Below are 21120 nucleotides of genomic sequence, written 5' to 3' on the forward strand. Positions count from 1 at the left end.
AAACACCCCCGATGAAAGAAATTTTATTAAACAATATATTTTTTTTTTTGAAAACATACTCCCCACCGCTTCCGGACCCCCTGGGGGCACTCATCACATAACCGTAGGTATTGGCATGAATTGACTTGACTCACCCAATTTTCCACACACATTCGCATATATAGAATGAAAAGGTCGCGTGATAGGCGAAAGCAGCTTCGTAGTCAACTAACTTCACGCTGTTTGAATGTTAGAAACTGTCACACTATCTCTTTTTTGTGAGCGAGTTGATACGTGACACTTGTAGGACGCTGGCAAACTTAACTGCTTCCTTTTTGGTCTCGGACTTGTGAAACTTTATGTTGACCCTTTTTCTAAAGATCTCAGCTGTCAGAGTGATTAGTGAACAATAAACACGCTTAAACATACTTTTTTGAACAGTGATCGTCAATCTCGTCTAAAAGCCACCACACGAAGGTTTCGCATTAACTCCGATATTATGTTCTAAGACACCGGGTAATGAAAGCACGGTGGTGGAGAGGTGCCTGTCGGGTCTCCTTTCAGTGCCTAACGTCTTCAGAGCAGCCTTCCGCTGCAGGACTGCATGATTCCCAAAGACAGGCAATTAGCCCGGAGGAGTTGATCCTGCGAGCCGAGGAGCCTCTCTGAACTACGACCGCCTAATAGCCGCCCCGGCATCACCCAGATATGCAAATGTAATGGCGATACAAACAAGTCTCCCGGGGGACAGTCGTTCAAAGGTCAAAGGCACTGAAACTGTATCAACTAGAAGTGTCAGCAGCAAATAGAGGGAGGGGACGGACTCACGGGACACAGTCGCAGTCCCAGAGACGCGATAAAGGCCACTGATTGGTCTGTCAGTCACTGCTGCTGACCCCTCCGGAGTCCCGGACCATCATCCCCAACCCCTCGCCCTTGGGCCAGAGATCGGATGTGACTCACGCCTGTCCCCCTCCCGCGCCCACCTTGGGGTTGAGGTCGGAGCCCTGCTGCATCAGCGTGCCGATGGTGAACCAGAAGCTGTTGCTGACGCTGAACTGGTTCTCCATGACGTCGCCGGCGGCGGTGCACGGGTGCGGGTTGTGCCACTCGTACGGGCTGACGCGCGCCACCACAAACATGGTAAGCGAGACGAGCAGGTAGGCGGTCAGCACGTACAGCCAGATGTGGACCGCCAGCGGGTTCATGAACGAAAACAGCCGCGTCTCCTGGCTGGTCGGCTTCTGTCGGGGGACGGGGGTGCCGCGGCACGGAGCGGGTCAGACGGTGACACGCGGGAACATATGGCGACACAGTGGGTCATACAACGCTACATTGGGTCACAAAAAGCCACAGTAGTCATACAGCGACATAACTACAAGGCCATACGGCGACATGAATCGCACAATATGCTGCATGGCAAGGTGGCACAGAGAACGATCATACAGCAGAATAAGCCGGGGGGGGGGGGGGGGTCAGAAAAAGTTGTGAGCATCGTTACAGAAACATGCGTCGAATGTTGTCGCTCATTTGTGATCTTTTTGTGACGAGGACACTCATTGTAAAACATGCTTTCCGTTTACAGGAGCCTTGTAACAGAAACTATACTGGGTTATCTCTTGGTTTTTGTTCGTCTAATCTTTGCCTCTTTGGTCAGTGTGTTTTCCGCATCTATCTCCGCAGCGCTAGTGTGTTATCAGTGCACAACAGAACACAGTTTACGGCTGTTGGCAGGGCGCCTCTGGCCGAGACATCTCTGGTGTATTCTGACCGAGACCCAGCTGCGTGGGCAGCCGCGGCGAGAGCAGTTTCCTGTTTGTGAGCGCTCGGCGTTATGACATTACCGGCCAGGCATTAGCAGCGTGTCCGTGTGTGTATGTTGGTGTGTATGGGCAGGCAGTGTGTGGGGGCGTGTCTGCTCCGCCGGGCGTGTGGGACCACTTGGCTCGGCCCACCGCCCCCCACCGGGCGGATACGGCGTTGGGACCCTGCCACGACCCGGAGATGCGCAAGATCCGGAGGGCGATGTGTGCTGGCGGCCGCGCCGGGCCGCACAGACAGACAGACGGGGAGAGAAGGCGCTGACTCGGCGCGCGGGTTAGGGAACTGGGGCGGAGTGGACGCCCGTGAGCACGATCAAATGGATGAGGGGTGAACGAATGTCACCACAGATAAGCACTATTGTGGTGGTCGTACTCGGATTGTGCTCCTAAAGATTTTGAGTAGTCTGCTAGCCGTGTAAAGGACGCAATAAAATGCGCGGCATCGTTACATTAGGACTGGCATTTCGAACAATGTCCGACAGTCTAACAACAAGCTATATCCGTGTTCAATCCTTCGAGTGCATGGACGTCATTTCGGAGGAACTGTTTGATTAGCCGATGCGAGGTCTGTTTGAACAGTCAAAGTTTGTTGATAAGCATAATATTGATACTCGCCCGTCAAAGCATCGGTGCAATTTGATTATGCGGCTAATCGAAGACCACTTGATAGAGCTTGAGAGAGAGATAGAGCTTGAGAGAGAGAGAGAGAGAGAGAGAGAGAGAGAGAGAGAGAGAGAGAGAGAGAGAGAGAGAGAGAGAGAGAGAGAGAGAGATGTAGAAAGAGAGAGAGGGGTGAAGAAAGAGATGAAGAGAGAGGGAGAGAGATAGAGAGAGCGCGAGAGAGAAAGAGAGAGAGAGAGAAGAGAGAGAGAGAGAGAGAGAGAGAGAGAGAGAGAGAGAGAGAGAGAGAGAGAGAGAGAGAGAGAGAGAGAGAGAGAGAGAGAGAGAGAGAGAGAGGACAAAGGGAGAGAGCTGTGTGTACCTATAGAAAGTAGGACAAAATGTTTTGACTTGAAACATCGCAGTCTGATAAACAATGTCGCACATGAATATCCAGCACAGCCGATTCTTTTTTCTTTTTCCTTTTTTTTTTTTGCACAAAGACAGGCCATCCGCTAGCCCGCTTGCACGCCCTTACCTTGAACAGAATGGTGATGCCCAGGTTCATGAAGGGTTTGGTGAAGTCGATGACCGTCTCTCTGGCGTAGTTGATGGACATTGAGCCCACGGCCAGGTCGGCCTTCTGCGGGACGAAACGGGCAACATGTAGGTATTCGAACACGCGCTGCGCTTTGTTTTTTACAAGTCAGTGTTTTACGCGATCTCGAGAGATTGTGAAGGGATTTTTATAGGGGTGAAACGCGTCAATTGTTAATGAAATATTTTGACAAATTATTTGATTCATTATTCAGCAAGTAAACATGAAACATGATATGCAGCACAGACATGCTTCTCATGCAAACGACCTACTGAGTGAAGGGTGCTGACTGCTGAGACACCGAACATGCGACTGAGATACTGCAACTCAACAAATAGTTACAAATTCATCAATAAAACAAATAAAACAGTGATTGACGTGCTTCTCGGTTACCACTTATCGAAAAAATGATAGTTCGTCTGTCACCTTTTCTTGTTCAACAACCCAAACTTTCATAATCAAGCAGGACGCCCAACACTTACTTGTAGCACTGGAGTGGATTGTTTTGCACTAATTGTAATCAATATTTTCGTGGATAATCCTTTTTCTGCATCATAAAAACGTTACAGAGCAGTAAATACACCCGGCCCGTCAACAGGCCCAATACGGGGATTGGTGCGGGGCTGGCCGGTGGTTACGTCCGTTACGTCCGTCCCTCCTATACTCGTATGAGCCGGCCGATCCTCAATCTCCGTTAGGTCTGCCACACCCGCTGGTCGGAGATAAATGGCGAATAGCACTCGCAGTGAGTGTGAGGCGCCGGACACAGGTACCGAGGGAGAGCGGGTCCACCCTGAATGGCCTCAGATGGCCGGCGGAAAGGCGAGCACTCATTGGTCTTCTTTTTCTGCGCCGTGAAGAAAAATAGCCAAAGCGGCGCCCATTCCAAACGGTGTAAAGAAAAAAAACAGTGGTAAAATCGCATACGAGTCGCATGATAGCGTGCATGCATGAAGGATGCACCAATGGTCACGGCAGTTATCATAAACGCCGTAGTAACTCATTCATAAGCACCTTCTGTTATGATCGTGCAATCATAAAAAACCTCAGCATCCGAGCGTTTGCCGTGCACGCGAAACTTCCACATCATAAGCAGGCGAAAATGTACGTTAACCCGGCCGGGCCCGGGGGGTAATCCCAACCACCGCAGCCCGGGGGGGGGGGGCGTTTTTCGCCCCCCCTGTCTAACTCCGTAAATAAGGGAGCTACGGAAACAAAAGCGATACCAAACGAAAGGTCCTTACGAGAGGATTCTAATGCACCTAAAATTTTTGACCTCAGGTCAATTTTCAAGGTCAGAGGTCAAGGTCAAAGGCCAAAACCGGCACATGTGTAGTGATCTCAAAGTAAGCCTTCTAGAGGACGGCAGACTGCATCAAACCGGCAAAATTGGGTGTCAAACGAAAGAAGAGAATCTGAGAATTTCGAAAATGTGCTCAAAATCAAAGGTCAAGGTCAAGGTCACGCTCAAAACTGACCTCAAACTTGGCACTTTTTCGCACATGTTGCGTGCTAACTTCCAAGATGTTTTGAAATGCTTTGAGGCTTATCAGTTCCCTATTTGTGGTTCATCTTACGATACAAGGCTGCTCAAAGGTCAAGGTCACTGAAGAGTATCCCTGCTAGAGGCTATTTCACTAATTCAAGTTAGTAATAATAAGTAAGACAATTTTGCCATCCAGAAGCTCTAAATGAAGGCTTAGAGGAAAATAGATGCCAGATTCGTGAGCAGCGGATACAAATCCATCAGAAACGATCTTTCATGTGTCAAGGTCAACCAGAGGTCATTCGAGGTCACATGAGGTCAACCTAAAACTTGACCTTTTCCGAACAAAATATATATCATTCGACGCGGCTTGACAAGGCGAATGCGATGGTACCACTGCCGAAGCTCTAGGACTATTTTTGTCGAAGTTATTTGCGAAAAACTAAAACCACATTTCGGGGTCGTTGACCTGACCTCTGACCTCAGGTCATCAAAACTATTTTTCTATTTTTCTCTATGTCAAACGCTACACAGCCGTGCTCGTAATTTGTCTTTAACTCCAAAACTCTATTTTTAGCAGCTATTTGAAGTTTGCGTCTGTGACGCCGAAGTTTGCCGTGCAGGGGTCTAGAAAAATGGACCTTGTGACGTCATCAAGGGGGCTAGGTTCAAATTTTTTGCTTCAGAAGATGTCAAATTGGTGGGAGAAAAGGTACTGAAAGTTTCGCTTTCCTATCCCTAAGCGTTCGGGAGCTATCGCAAATATTCGCCAGGGGGGGGCGAAAAACGCCCCCCCCGGGCCCGCGAGGGTTAACACAACATGCTTTGATCATCACCGACATCGTTCCACAAATACTTTTATCTATCCATTGCCAGAAACGTCAAACAATGACAAACCTTGCAAACATGCAATAGCTGCATGCAGCCGGCAGGCGGTAAGCATCATCTTCAGCACAGACTGCAGCGTCGTCACCGCGTCCTGTCCGGCGCGCTGCACGTCCCGCACCTTGTCGATGAGCTGTCGGACGATGCCGTTCCACTCGCCCGTCTCGAGGTCCACCACGCCGTACAGGCCGTCCGGGTTCAGCGTGATCGTGTAGTTGAAGCCCACAAAGTTGGCGATGGCGCGCAGAAGGTCGATGCAGAACCCCTCGAACCGGTCGTTGCCGGTGAGGTTGGCCCCCTGGCGCAACATCACGTACGGCGTGTCCTGTGCGGTGGTGGTGTTGGGAGTGGTGACAGTCTTTTATGGCAGCGAGCCGAGAGTAAAGCGCAACATCTCCTACATCAAAACCGAAATGGCAGATAGGAGTGAAAGCGTGTCTTGAATGCAATGAGCATTTACTGGCTTGTTTCTTTTTAACCCAGGCTGGGTAAGTAGTCATAGGGGAGTCGTGGGATTTTGGAAAACAGCAAGCACATTAAAACAGCAAGCACATTAGTTAAATAAAAAAGTGCGTATTTCGCGCAAATCACGTCTATATGGATACATGCCGTTGAGGCTTGAGCTCTCTCCATAAAGCGCTTCTCGCCATGCGTTGTTCAAAATTCCTGCCACAAATTTATGATTGGCTCACTGATTAGCAAATCACTCTGCGATTCTGTTTTGCATGCAAATTATTAATTGGACTCGGGGTGACGACCATTTAATGACATTTCAATCGAACCAGGAACCAAGCGGCGTTCATTGAGGATGCTGCACCAAACAGCCGTTTAGAGTGCCAATCTCAGCCGCGGAGTTTCGGGGAAGGCCGGCCCATCTCGGCGGCGGGGCCTGCCGGGAACTCGACACACGAGTCACGCGCCTTCCCTCAGCGGTCCGCGTCAGAAAGCCTCGCGCCGCGACAGGACCGCGGTGGGCTGTCTCCAATAAATACCGCCCCCTCCACCAGCCTGCCTACCGCGGCCAGCGCTAGCCATATAGTCAGACGGAACAGCGCGGGTTCATCGGTAGAGCCACGCATAAAGATGAGACGATTCTCGAGGAGTCGAACTGTAAGAGTTGATGTGAGACGAATTCCATTTCGATTCAAGGAGAGTCGATGCCCTGCCGAGTTATGTCGAGACGTGTCGATCCATGTCGATCTATGTCGAGCTATGTCCAGCCATGTCGATCTATGTCGAGCCAGCTCGCTGTCGGGCTGTGCCGCCCTGATCTCCTGCGGTCCGCTTATCGCACAGCGCTGCTCGACAGGAGTTGAATGCAAAATCAGCCGAGAGGTACCGCCCAATTGGGTTCCAGCGGACGAACATGCGGCAAAAGCTGAAATGGGATATCTGGAAGAGAAGTGGTATTTTGATAGGAACAGTGTCGTAATTCTTTCAGATTGGAATACTTACGCATCATTGAAAAGTTAGGAGCATTTTACTAGCCTCATAAAATAATGCGGGTTCGTTTGGTACACGCAAAATGATCGAAGGCTCCGAGTTCAGTTTATTTTCTGGTGGAGCGTTTTCATACCATATGACGCACTCATGGGATATGAGATTATCGATCATCGATAGCACGTGTTCACCAGGCTAACAGGTTTTATTGAATAAATGTCTGGGAAATTTGTGCAATTTAGCGTATCACGGGGAATAGGGACGTTAAAAATAGGCACCATGATATTGATGAAAGTCGTTGCCTCGCTAGACGTCCATGTGAGCTCAGTAACACACTTGAGATAACCCACTTTATTTTACCGTGATACCGAGCTTACTGGTGAAACTGGAACGGAGCCGGTGACCAGGTGAGTTTTACGGGTGGGTGACTACTGTTTAGGGTAAGACAAGTTACAGAAGACGACGACTGTCCTACACCGTGGAAGGATGCTCAAAACGGAACTAAAAGTGCGTAAGTGTCTAATGGATCACCTGCTCTCACCAGATACACGTATCAACTAAATCAGTGTTCTACGGCCCCCCACTGCGGTGAAATCTCTCTGCGGTGTCCAACGCTAGCCGAAGTGCCGGCGCTGTGCCTCCCCGGGGGAGTCCCAGGTGCGCGGCCGGCGACACGTACGCCCTTGATGATCTCGTTGACCATGCCGTCCCACTCTCCGGTCTCGGGGTCCTGGGCGCCGTACCGCCGGTCGGGCACCACCTCCATGATGTAGGAGAAGCCGGCCATGTCGGCGATCAGCTCCAACAAGTCGATGCAGAAGCCGTAGAAACGAGCGTTGCCCGTGTAGTTTTTGCCAGCGCGCATCATGACGTAGGGCGTTTCCTGGCTCGGGCAGAGAATGTGCGATTGAGTGCTGACATTGTGAGTGCTGTGTCCCCTTGTGTTTAGAAAAAAGTAAATTAATATATGATATAATAATAAACACCAAGCACAAGTTGTTTCATACGCATGAAACTACCGTCTACAGGACAGCGTGGTGTTGAGGGTCATGATCAAATAAACTTTGGCATTAAAAAATCTAGCATGGCGCTCGGAAATGCATTTTAAAAGAATGATAAAATCGTTTCAAATAAATGAAATGTAAAAAACACCGAATTTGAATGGCTTTGAAGGTAATGTCCCTATGAGATATCCGAGCCGTGGCAACAAAAAGAACGGTACATACTGACAAGTAAACTAGGGGAAGTTGGGGGAACGCCGAATACTTTTTTTCTGACGCCCGTAGCACGCAAGGTAGACAACATAAGCTATTCTTGTTGGCGTCATTCGAGAGGCCAGTCTTTTGTCTTTCAAACATACCAGGCGCATTTGATGAATTCGCATACCGTTAAACGCAAAAACTAAAAATATCAAAGAAGTGACTTTTTCGGCGTTGCCCCGGACTGCGGGGAAAGCCGAAAATGGGAGAAATGATCTACGGGAATGCCGAAATTGATGTTTTGCTATTTTATCTCAAATTTTATCCAGAATTCGTCAAAGCTGACACGCGTTTTAAGAGCTTGAGGACGCTTGGTGCACACTGGAAGTTATAATTGTGTGATATAATAAGAAAAGGCCAGGTAAATCATTCCTTATGGTAACAGGCCGTTGTGTCGGTTAAAAGTGTAATTTGTGTGACTAAAAATACGCGTTGCTATTCTACAGCGGTAAAGTTCACGTAGCGTGCTTTAACGCGCGTAATTGCACGTTTTCGGCATTACCCCAGCCAGCCATACTTTAATTTGCAGGCCCATAACTTTTCAACGTGCTGTATAAATTTCAAATAGGCAGCACACTTATGCAAAGACATGCTGAAGATTACTTGACCGAATTGGCCAGACAAACGGTAGCATAATGAGTAAGAAATGCAGCTTCAAAGGCGCATGTAGTACAAGGGAAACGTACCTTGAAAACGCTTTTGGCGCCCTCACAGCCGAAGTATTCCAAATGACGACTCGTAACAAACATGCGATAATTGTAGTCACTTAAGCTTCAGAGCATCACTGAGACGTGGCATCCATGTCGTATGGTTTTAGAAATATCTCGAATTTCGGCATTGCCCCAACTCCGGCATTGCCCCAACTTCCCCTATTATCAGGTGAGAACGACATTTGAATGAGCTTAGAAACATGATGTACGAGAAAGAACACCGAAGCGTCTTCGTTCGGCCCCGTGGCTTCATCTTTTCAGTGTTGCGCATCCTGCAGTCGCAGCTACCTCAGTGAGTGGCGAGGCCGGCAGTCAGGGCAGCTATCCGCTGCCGTCTCACGGGCTAATGCACGTGCCAACTGGGGCGTAAATACGATTAGCACGTTCTCACAGGGGCAGCAGAGAAAGAGATGCGGACCAAGCCGGCAATTGCTTGTTGAAAATCATAGTATTCTGAATACGTCATGTATGTACGAACAGACTTTTCGAACATATGTGAACTACAAATACAAATCCTAAAATAGACCGGGAGGCAATTCTGGTGCATCTCAATGGTCATGTTATCAGAGACTTTTGTCGTCCACAACTGTCATAAACCACTGTTACCAGCAGACATGACCCATGATCCAATTGTCTGCGGCATCCACGGTCCCCTTAACCGAGAGCCACGACAATGTTGGGTGATAAATACAAATGCTCATTAGGATGATGATGAATTTCCATGATTCTAGATTTAGACGTTTTCTGGTGATGGAACTGGGATCTCTCCAGTGGTATTGCCGTTTGAGTATGAAATCGTCTACCCGCTCTGGTCCATGAGTACCCTAGAAGCTGATTATTTTGTTTAGCTACCCCGAACCGTTCGTACTAAAAATGGTCTTACAGTAATCAAAGCTGTTTCAGAGTGTCAGGCTATGTTATATTGCAGCTCGTAAGAGATAAGCTAGCTAGCAATTCTTAGTTCGTTGTTTATTAGCCAGTACAACGACTCACCAGGTTAGTTGTAACCACCAGTGTGACGTTCAGCGATCCGGGGTCGTAGAACGCCTCGTAGTCCGTGATGTTCACCTGTCCAGCCGGGGTCCACTCCCCCACCTGCGGGAGGGGCGAACAAGAGTCACACTACCAGCCTGCAAGGCTGGTGTGGAGTAGGGCATGTAGTTCACTCCCAAATCGATGCAGTGTGGACACACGTTAGTAAGAGATGCACCGGAGGTATCAATTGACACACTTTAGTGGATAGAGGTTACTATAACAGTAGCCAAATAAAAGTGATTTGAAGTTTAAACGGTCTGTAGCATTTTTTTACTTACAGGCTTTACTTACGCCATCCCTCGGAAAAGATAAACAGAAGTTGAACCGTGCACTGACGAGCCTCCCAGCTGACCAGCGGCCGCTACCAGGCAGCTCTGCGCGTCCGGCGACAGTGGTCTCTCTCGTATACAAACTGGCGGACGCCTCTCCGCACCGTCAGTGCATCTCGGTGGGTCGCGCGCCGCTGATCGTGTGCCGCCTCCCGCGCGCCCCTCCGCCGTGCCCCAGCCTCTCGACACGGAGCGATCGGACGGTTATCTGCCGCGCCCGCGCCGCCGTGGCCTCCCGCCATAGGCCGCAGTCGGCCACTGGTGGAGATCCCGTGCCGACCAAACCCGCTCCGCGCCCGCCGCCCTCGACATGGAGGTCTACGTGGCACAGATTCTCGGCATCACCGCCATCTTCTTCATGACGACGACGATCGGCGTGACGCCCGGCATTCTGCTCAGGAGGAACTCCAAGTCTCTGGACACGAACTCGCCCGGGTTCCGGCTGATGGTGAGCGTCGCCAACTCGCTGGCGTCTGGAGTATTTCTCGACCTGTGTTTTCTCGGTTTGATTCCGATGGTGCAAGATCTGTTCAATAAGGTATGGCAGGAACTGGAAACTGAAGTACACTACCCCGTCGGTGAGGCCATTGTGCTGTGTGGATTCTTTATGATCCTCACTGCGGAGAACTTTGCGATCTGGCTGCAGAGTCGGCAGCCGAAGGGCAAGAGCTCCGGTCTGCGGGCTCTGAGTATGGACGACATTGCCGAGGTGGCGTCGCAGGTGCCCAGTCGGAGGGACTCCTTGCAGGAGAGTTCTGAGGCGCGGCCCGAGAAGCAGGCGCTGAACGGCGTGGAGCTGCAGCAGGTGGCCGTGGCCGCGGCGCCAGAGGACGACGGCGCCGCGCACGGACACAGCCACGGCGCCATGTTCGAGGCCGAACACTCGGGACTGCGCTTCCTGATGCTGCTGGCCGCCATCAGCCTGCACTCGCTGTTCGAGGGCATGGCGATCGGCCTCCAGGTCTCACTCTCCACCCTGCTGAACCTGCTGTTGGCGATTCTCATCCATGAGTCTCTGGTAGCGCTGGCCATCGGTGTCAAGATCGCGCAGCAGGGCGCCTCGTTCTGGCGCAGTCTGAAGCTCATCTGCACGTTTACACTGATGATCCCCGTTGGAATTGGGTTGGGTATTGCGGTGGGGACAGCCACCGGTCTGATTGGCAACGCTATCTCTGGGACGTTCCAGGCGCTGGCCGCCGGAGTGTTTCTGCACGTGACTTTCATGGAGCTGGTGCCCGACGAGCTCGAACACTCTCGTAACGCCTTCGTCAGCATCGCCTGCATGTTCCTCGGCTTCGCGGGAATGTCACTGATCGTTTACCTCACAGAGGGGTAATATCTCGCCAAAAGGTGGATCGAGATGTCAAGTTCCTGGCTTCAGGGAAGCAGCATTGTTTTACGGTGACCAGAGATGTCCACCGAAATGTCAATGCGACTTCAGAAAGGCACAGATTAATGATAACCTTAACCCATTAGGCACATCGCTTCATGATCAAACATCGATAGACAAGTGCTTCAGTCGATAAACTGCATGCTCGTCGAGCACGTGATCTCCGAGATATATGCCATGTCGCGATTGCACGTGACAAGTGACGGGTTACGTAGCGCTAAATGGGGGCCGCTGTGGAAGACCTGCAGGGAACCATGCGACCTGCACGAGTATGTGTGGTTCGTCCATGAACCGTCCATCGCAAATGATGCACATAAAGTGATGCTTATTATAGCAAGACTTTGGGCTTGCATTGACGATGACGAACTGAATGCATCGATGTAGGTATGTCTCGGACGACGGGGACCTGGGCAAATGCGTCAGCGCCTGCTTCTATCGAGTCCTGGTTAACCCGCGCGGGGCTGGGGGGTAAATTTTACCCCCCCCTCGCGAATTTTTGCGATATCTCAAAAACGGCGGCGCGCAGCGCCGCCAAACTTTCAGTACCTTTTTTTACATCAATTTGACACGTTCCCTGAAAATTTGAGCGATATCCGTCGGAAAATTGTTGAGAAATTGACGTTTTAGTGACGTCATGTTCGCCATTTTCGCCTCAAAAACGGCAAAAGTTCAAACGCCGCTAACATCTTCATTTTTAAAGGAATCAAGACGTAACAAAAAAGTTTATACGTAATTTTACTTTGTCTATCAAATGGCTATCTCGGTTTTTTGAAAAGTTTGGATTTTGGCCTAAATTTTTTTCAAAAAACTGACTTTTTTGGGAAAATCATTATAAAATCCAAAATTTTGAGTCTATCGAAAAAACCGGAATATATGTCAGAGAAGTGGTCTATGTGCACCTACATACCAAATTTTAGAAGAATCGGTTTAAAAATGTGGGAGTTATTTAAAATTTTATGACGTCACGACACACAATTTTTTTGAAAAAATGACTTTTTTTGGAAGTTCTAGACCTCGTACGGAAACAAAAATAGCACCATTCGATTCGCCGTGAAAAACTGCATCAGATAGACACCTTTTTAGGCCTTAACAACCAACTTCAAAATTTGACCTCACTTGACCTGACCTTGACCTGACCTCGACCTGAAATTCATCCAGAGGTGGTCCATATCACTTATTGAGTGTGCCTATTGAATTCTATGAGTAAAATGACCCATAAAACATGTGTCGCACATGCCCTTTTCTATATTTTGTTTTTTGGTGACCTGACCTGACCTGACCTGACCTTGACCTTGACCTCTGAATGATATTGTATGCAACGAATATTGTCTTGGTAGCCTAAGAACACGTTTTGGGCGATCAGTCTCAGTCCATGACTCCATTCTTCGGCAACTACGGTGCAAGGCCGATACTGTAGAAACTTGCAATTTGTACCCTTGACCTGACCTTGACCTTGACCTCAAACTTTAAATTAAGTACATGTTTTTAGTAGTTCGTGATGAGAGCTTTCGATTGGCGTTTGAATTTTCCAAATCGGACCATTAGTTCGGGAGATAACAGGGGGGGGTAAAATTTACCCCCCCCCAGCCCCGCGCGTTCGGCTGGAGACCCCAGCCCCGCGCGGGTTAAGTCACAGGGGTTGCTGAAAATGTACGGAAGAGTGACTCCATTGAGATGGCGTCTTTATCATGTGGAATGAGGTTGTGGCTACACTGTGGCATTACCTCCGAATCGATGTCTTTTACGAAATCCGATCTACTGTTTGCTATATGAAAGTCGCTGTCGCTCGACGTTTGGGCCTCGCGGCTTCGCGTCATGAACCGACAACGCTACTTGAGGATCGATTCGCACTGAATTACTAACTATGTTACTATGTAACTATGTAACTATGTTATATGAAATACCTAGTTGTGGCCTGTGTATTTGTAGATCATAGCTCCTCGTTTGCAGAAAAAGCGTCTAGCCACATTTTCAATTCAGTAAAATCGCCTGCTGCAGCCTTCTTCGCCGAGTTCGCTGTTGACTTTACGTTGTGCGTATGTTGATGACTAAGATGTGTGCAATGTTGAATTTATTACATATCATGTACTGTTGCATGATCTGTGCCAATACACTTGTTCATACGCTAAGTTTTTCTTTTGTTTGCCTTCCCACCCACAGTGAGCATTCATAGCCTTAACCCTATTAGTGGCAGGCTCCTGGCTACCCCTATTAGTGGCAGGGGGGGCTGTTTACGACCCCCCCTTGATATCTCGAGATCTAACGGGCCGATTTTCAAAATTCAAACGGCATTCGATTTCGCTCAACGTGATCTACATTTCTAAAAAATAAAAATTAAAAAATGTCAATTGGGGGGTAGAGGGGGGTAAAAACGGGCAAATTGCAGATACATTTTAGACTGTTTATCACGGCCAGGTTTCTGAACCAATCTTAACGCAACTTTTGCCGATCGATAGAGAATGAACCAGGAATTCACATGGATCCTAAAAATATGCATTTTCAAAAATCATAGGCGGATACAGATCATTGAGATTTGGGGTACACAAAAAGTATAGTAAATAAGGTTTTTGTTGGTACTGTTTCTAAAAAGGGTGGTAATGGTCTTGTTATGTTACAATTTTCTTATGAGAGAGCGACTACAATTGTATTGGTCATGCATAGGCGGTGTCAGGGCACCTATGTTGGGAGGTAAAGCATAACCCCCCTTTTTGGACGCCTGGATCCGCCTATTATAGCAAAAACGTGTCAAAAGAGGATGCACAATAACTGTATATGTTATCACATGATGCCTTTCATTCACTGTTCGTAAAACTGGTGCAGCATCGTGATCTTCGCCCAAATGACTCGCTTCACGAATAGGACCCCCCAATTCCCAGTGCTCTGGAGCCGCCCCTGGTAAAGTTATGAACTTGAAATTTTCAGGGAATGTGCCCAATTTAGTTTTAGGAAAAGTCAGAAAGTTTCAGCATCGTAGCTTCAGCGGTTTCGGAGATATTCCCGAAAAACCTGAGGGGTGGATGAAAACAACCCCCCCTGCCACTAATAGGGTTAAAAGTTGAAGTGGGCAAATACGATTAGACAGCTGATACGGCTGCCGCCGTTTTATTTACCTGGCCTTGGCTTCAGAGAGATCAGCATAGTCAGAACATTCCTACATGCTCCGAGGTTCTGTGTCCCGGGATGATAGACCGCACGCCAGCGATCACCATTCGGAGCGAAGTCACGTCATGTCCTATAGCTGGGGTTCTACCAATATACCTACCACAGGTACGTCACGCCATACTCTGTTGCAGTGACAACATGCCAACACTACAAACGTTTTATTTACAAAATGGGATGCCGCTGTATTTCTGAACTCTTAATTTTTAGTGAGACCCTATTATATGACCAACTATGTATTTGCAAAAAAAAAAAAAAAAATAAGCATTAGAAAAAGGCTCTTTCCGGAGCTCTTTTCTACCATCCAATTATGAGTATTGCTATGTTCCTGCAGCGGCAGATTTTATGCAGCATACCCAGTACCCACGCAAATCACGAGCATCAGGGAGACCGTCCGGCACTATGGAATTGAGTGCTTCCTGATTTACCGCACGTCCGCTCGCTGAGCTGTGTACTGCCGGCCTGCCTGTCCGTCAGTAGACCTGCCCGAATATCAGTCCGTCAGTAGACCTCAGCCCGACCGAATGTCAGTCCGTCAGTAGACCTGTCAAAATGTCAGTCCGTCAGTAGACCTGTCAAAGTGTCAGCCCGTCTGATGCTTGTCCAAATGTTTATACATTTGATGGCTGTTCGGATGTCATGAGTTTGTTTATATGCCTGTCTGAATGTTACTTTGTCTGTGGGCCAGTCTAAATGTCAGTTTGTATGTAGGCCTGTGTGTGGATGTCTGATGCCGTTTTGTCTGTAGGCCTTTCCGAATATCATTTTGTTGCATTTTACGGACAACAAACAGTTGCATTAATTTTACATTAAACAAACACTTAACCCTATTAGTGGCAGGGGGTTGTTTTTATCCACCCCTCAGGTTTTTCGGGAATATCTCCGAAACCGCTGAAGCTACGATGCTGAAATTTTCTGACTTTTCCTAAAACTAAATTGGGCACATTCCCTGAAAATTTCAAGTTCATAACTTTACCAGGGGCGGCTCCAGAGCACTGGGAATTGGGGGTCCTATTCGTGAAGCGAGTCATTTGGGCGAAGATCACGATGCTGCACCAGTTTTACGAACAGTGAATGAAAGGTATCATGTGATAACATATACAAAGTTATTGTGCATCCTCTTTTGACACGTTTTTGCTATAATAGGCGGATCCAGGCGTCCAAAAAGGGGGGTTATTTTTTACCTCCCAACATAGGTGCCCTGACACCGCCTATGCATGACCAATACAATTTTAGTCGTTCTCTCATAAGAAAATTGTAACATAACAAGACCATTGCCACCCTTTTTAGAAACAGTACCAACAAAAACCTTATTTACTATGCTTTTTGTGTACCCCCAATCTCAATGATCTGTATCCGCCTATGATTTTTGAAAATGCATATTTTTAGGATCCATGTGAATTCCTGGTTCATTCTCTATCGATCGGCAAAAGTTGCGTTAAGATTGGTTCAGAAACCTGGCCGTGATAAACAGTCTAAAATGTATCTGCAATTTGCCCGTTTTTACCCCCCTCTACCCCCTATTGATATTTTTTAATTTTATTTTTTAGAAATGTAGATCTCGTTGAGCCAAATCGAATGCCGTTTGAATTTTGAAAATCGGCCGGTTAGATCTCGAGATATCAAGGGGGGTCGTAAACAGCCCCCCCCCCCCCTGCCACTAATATGGGGTAGCCAGGAGCCTGCCACTAATAGGGTTAACTTTCTCGGCGTCAATGCGTCCAGCGACTCCAGTCCGCGGCAGTCAGCCAGGAATGCAACGGACCGTGCGCACATGCACACCTGTGCTGTAAAAGATGTCGCCAGGACCCATTCATACCTTGACGAGGTCGTGCTGTTTGAGTTTGAGCAGGTCCAGTTTGAAGGTGGTCCTCTTGCCCTCGCTGAACTGGATAGGCCCGGTCAGACCGCGCAGCTCCCGCACCTGGCCAACAGAGGGGCGTCAGTGAAACAATTCGAGAACGGTCAGACTCCGTAAAACTGGAATGTCGGAAGTTTGAAGTACACACCCGAGATGGCTAAATTCAACAAAACGTTGCCTGGCGTCACAAGAATATGAGCAAAGCTTGCAACCCTCAGCCCGCCGCCCGTTCTGGAGTCCGTCCCGGCTGATATCGACAAATACAAACTGACTAACTCACTCGCCTTTGTCTAAATGGAATAGTCTGTTTTATTCCAGGGCAGCACATTTCGGCTGTCTCACCTAATATAACATTAATTACGCTTTCATATTTCATCGATGCTTCTGAGAGCAAATAGTGACAAAAAATATAAGTCAAGCAAGAGCAGAGCACGAGCAAGCTCCGCAACGCACATTTACTGCGCGTCAATGGCCCCCTCTTCAGCCGATGTGAGACCTCGTGTCGATGGCCAATCAGACGTAAGAGACAGATTACATTTGTCGAGTGACTGGCACTATTTGAACACGATTCTGCCCCATACTGAATACCGCTCAAGAGGTCTTCGTTCGGCGGATTTCGTGTGCTCCCTTGGACTGTCACAGATAGGTTTCTTGGAAGTGGAAAGAAAATAGGCTGAAGAGACCATCCGATGTGATACAAGTTTTACGCAGCAGAAAGCAGCGTCATATGCAACGGGTGAGGACAATGTGCAACGTAGGGAGCCCAACAGCTGTGTGCACTGTGCAGCTGTATTCTTATTTTGGTTAGCGGTGATCACCCGATCGATCATATGTCATCGATGTCATCGAAATTATCGGGTGCAGCAAATATATGCCAAACTGAAAATGTGTGCAATAAATGAGGTTAACCCGCGCACCGACGGGGTCTGCGCCAGCTTACAACCGACGGGGGGGGGGGGGGGGGGCGGATGACCGCACCCCCCACTTAGATCTCGAGAACGAAGCAAGATAGCGACAAGCGGTAAACGGCATGGGGTACGCACGGACAAGGTCTACAATTTTTACATAGGACACATTCAGGTCAGGTCAAAGATGACGTTACAGGGGTCAAAAAAGTCAAAATGGCGGCGCTAGATATTGAGAGTTTTTATCAAATAACGTTCGAATTAGTCAAGCTAGGAACAAACTAAGAGCATCATCGTGATCCTCTCGTCAATCCGCATCATATATATGTTGACCTCGAAAGGTCAAGGTCAATGGTTGACCTCAGGTCACATGACCTCGAGGTCATCATGTATATCATTCGATGCGCCTTGACGAGCTGAACACAATGAGACCATCCGCGCGGCTGCATCTCGTTCCTGTAAGGAGTTGTTGGCAAAACACCGTTGGTGACCTTTGATGACGTCACATGACCTTACAACTGTCCAACAGCAAAACAGGCCTCAAAGTAGGAAGGTTGATGGTATATGAAGTCAGGTATGGTATATGGGGCCATTCCGACGCGTTTTGGTGGAAAAACAGGGAGTTGATTCCCCCCCCCATTGACTAATGATCACATTGCTCCAACAGACGGTAAATAACTTTTGAAAATACCCAACTCCAATTTTAGTGTTTTCTGAACCAAAATTTTGCGGGGAATCCGATGGTGTGGTCCCCGAAATCTGAAAAATTTCCATTTTGGAGATAGCAACTATTTTTTTAAAGTAAATATTCGTCATGCACAAAAGTCAAATAAATTGAAAATATAATGAGTGAATATTTATAACAACACTAGAATGTATCGAACATGAATAAGTGATATATTTTAGCTGAGATGATACTATATCTGCGCATACATGTACAGAAACTAGTACATTAACCCTCTCCGGCCGAGAAGGGGTGGGGCGGATGCCGCCTCATAGGGTTTTTCGCGATAGCTCAAAACACGCTGAGGGTAGACAGCTGAAACTTGGCATACCTAATATTTTATTCAAGCTGGATCTTTTGAAACCAACTGCGTTTTCAGGTCAGGTCAGGTCACTGACCTATGGCGTCATAAATAACATCTGCACGGTTCTCAGAAGTTGCAACTTTGCAACGCCCTCAGTACCAGAGGAACTTTCACAGGAAGATGAAACTTACAGGACGTAGTATCCTCTACAGGTCTCACAAATTGTATATCTCGGATTTTTCCAAAATGTCACATGAGGCCAGTTCGGTCACGTGACCTCACCATAATAAGTCAATGGGGGAAATATGAAAACTGTTATTTTGGCGCCGGAAATTGTCTAAAACTTTTCCAAGCACATCAAATCGTGGTTTCATGCACTCTTTGTAAGGTCCGATCATGAAACCACGATTTCATGTGCTTGGGATAGTTTTAGATCAATTCCAGCGCCAAAATAACAGTTTCAATATTTCCCCCATTGACTTATAATGGTAATGTCACGTGACCGACCTGACCTCATGTGACATTTAGCTTAAATCCGAGATATACAAGTTGTGAGACCTCAGAAGGATACTACGTCCTGTAACTTTCATCTTCCTGTGAAATTTCCTCTGGCACTGAGGGCGTTGCAAAGTTGCAACATCTGAGGACCTCGCAGAGGTTTATTTATGACGTCATAGGTCAGTGACCTGACCTGACCTGAAAACGCAGTTGAGGTCAAAAGATCTAGTTTGAATAAAAGATTAGGTATGCCAAGTTTCAGCTGTTTACCCTAGGCGAGTTTTAAGCTATCGCGAAAAGCCCTATGAGGCGGCACCCGCCCCACCCCTTCTCGGCCGACGAGGGTTAATGTACTAGTTCATGTACATGTATGCGCAGATATAGTATCATCTCAGCTAAAATATTTCTCTATTTCATGTTCGACACATTCTAGTGTTGTTACAAAAATTAACTCATTATATTTTCAATTTATTTGACTATTATGCCTGACAAATATTTATTTTTCAAAAAATAGGTGCTATCTCCAAAATGGAAATTTTCAGATCTCCGGGACCACACCATCGGATTGCTCGCAAAATTTTGGTCCAGAAAACACTAAAATTGGAGATGGGTATTTTCAAAAGTTATTTACCGTCTTTTGGGGCAATGTGTGATGGGGAGGTCGAGAAATTGACCTGACTTTAGGTCATCGACATCGAAATTCGGAGACATGCAAATTTTAGCTATTAATGACCTAATAACGTCCTGCGACTTTCAAAGACCTCCGTCATCTACTGTAGCTCTGACACTGTGGCAAAGTTGCAAAAAAGTGACTTGAGGTTGGGTCATTCGACGTGACCTGGTGACCTGACCTTAAAAGTTAGGACTTAGGGGGTTCAAACTTGCACACCATGTGCAAAATTGATGAGAGAATAGTCATGCCAAATTTGCAGTTTTCCCGCTATTCACGAAAAACCTTAGGGGGGAGGCCGATAACCCCGCCCCCCCCCCCCCGTCGCGTCGGTGCGCGGGTTAAATTCACCGACAGTCATATTAAAAAAAAAAACATTGCTCAATTTCCTCTAGGGTAAACACTAAACATTCCTGAAAATGACAAGAGCTGTTTATTGTCATATTTTTGGGGAGTCGCTTGGAACAACAAACTTACATTTTTTGTTTTTGTTGAGTCATCAATTGGAAAACATACTCCTTTTTCATATTGAGGAGTGGCAGCCACTTGCAATTTGCATGCAAGCATACACGAAGTGAAGCGGACCGCTGTGTAAAGTCGATTGCAAGAAGCGTTTGAATGAACTGTTCGATCTTGTATCATGTCTCGTTACGTGGATACTAACAGAGATGTCGGGTGGTGAACAGCTCTCGGGAGGTCAGCAATAAACAGACGGCCACTTTGCGACGTCTCGCGGCCCCTGTCACCATGTGAACGGGATATCAAGGCCGGCAGACACACACACAGAGACGGGACTGGGTTGTATAGAGCAGCAAACGGTCACTGGTGGTGAACTAGGGTCGACTGGGGTCACGGCACACAACGGCTCGGAGAGGAGCGAGGCCCGGCTGGTAGCTCCTTCCCAGTTGTGAAAAGTGGAAGACAAAGATCGGAAACAGGCGCCAGGTGGCTCACAAACTTATAATAAAATAGCAGAAATGGAGGTGCGGGCTGCTGCTGATCAAATGAAGCAGAAGAAAATAAAATAAATAAAACTAGCTGGTCTTACTGTTGACTCAGTTAACGGTTAGCCTCACCCGTGGCAAGCGACAACACTAACTTCGTTACACCTAGCACTAGCAGGCCTGGTTGTTAACGTAACTGATTGACTGATTTGCTGCACTCTAAAGCGAATTTCACAATTAAATGAATGAACAGATGGAAAATCCGCCACCAACAAACGATCGTAGGATAATTAAACACACAAGACTACCCAGAAATGTCCACGTGTGTTGACTTTGAGTCATTGTCCGGCAGAGCAGCTGCTGCGTATCTGAGATGCTTATTTGACCGAGGTGACTGGGCCACTCCAGCAACGTTAGTCATTTGCCGAGGCACTGACACGCCGCCCGCTCCCGAGAACCGCGCTCCTGTCTTGTTGCCCTTTGTCCTCCGGTCACCGATAAGTTTATCTGGTAAAGTACTA

At 47.8% G+C, this 21120-nt stretch overlaps 2 protein-coding genes across 4 annotated transcripts in view; one reads left to right on the forward strand and one right to left on the reverse strand.

Moving 5' to 3' along the window:
* Positions 1-21120, reverse strand: part of LOC122391967 (glutamate receptor ionotropic, kainate 2-like) — a 62809-nt gene that overhangs the window by 12659 nt on the left and 29030 nt on the right. Inside the window, exons 9-13 of one of the 3 annotated variants that reach the window (XM_043386345.1) lie at positions 16513-16617; positions 9774-9875; positions 7491-7694; positions 2941-3045; positions 966-1223 (exon numbers count right to left, since the gene is read on the reverse strand). In XM_043386345.1, coding sequence (XP_043242280.1) covers positions 966-1223; positions 2941-3045; positions 7491-7694; positions 9774-9875; positions 16513-16617 — 774 coding nt within the window. Of the gene's footprint in view, positions 1-965; positions 1224-2940; positions 3046-5492; positions 5697-7490; positions 7695-9773; positions 9876-16512; positions 16618-21120 lie in introns of all 3 variants that reach the window. The other 2 variants (XM_043386344.1, XM_043386346.1) reach the window with 2 other exon arrangements.
* Positions 10214-13663, forward strand: LOC122391968 (zinc transporter ZIP3-like). Its single transcript, XM_043386347.1, has one exon. It carries the CDS (start codon positions 10455-10457, stop codon positions 11478-11480), a length of 1026 nt encoding a protein of 341 aa, XP_043242282.1. The 5' UTR covers positions 10214-10454; the 3' UTR covers positions 11481-13663.

The sequence above is a fragment of the Amphibalanus amphitrite genome, unplaced genomic scaffold (assembly GCF_019059575.1).
Source record: "Amphibalanus amphitrite isolate SeventyFive unplaced genomic scaffold, NRLGWU_Aamphi_draft 000464F_arrow, whole genome shotgun sequence".
NCBI classification, from domain to species: Eukaryota; Metazoa; Arthropoda; class Thecostraca; order Balanomorpha; family Balanidae; genus Amphibalanus; species Amphibalanus amphitrite.

Coding starts and splice junctions, on each gene's coding strand:
- LOC122391968 (XM_043386347.1), top strand. CDS start 10,455: ATGGAGGTCTACGTGGCACAGATTCTCGGCATCACCGCCATCTTCTTC.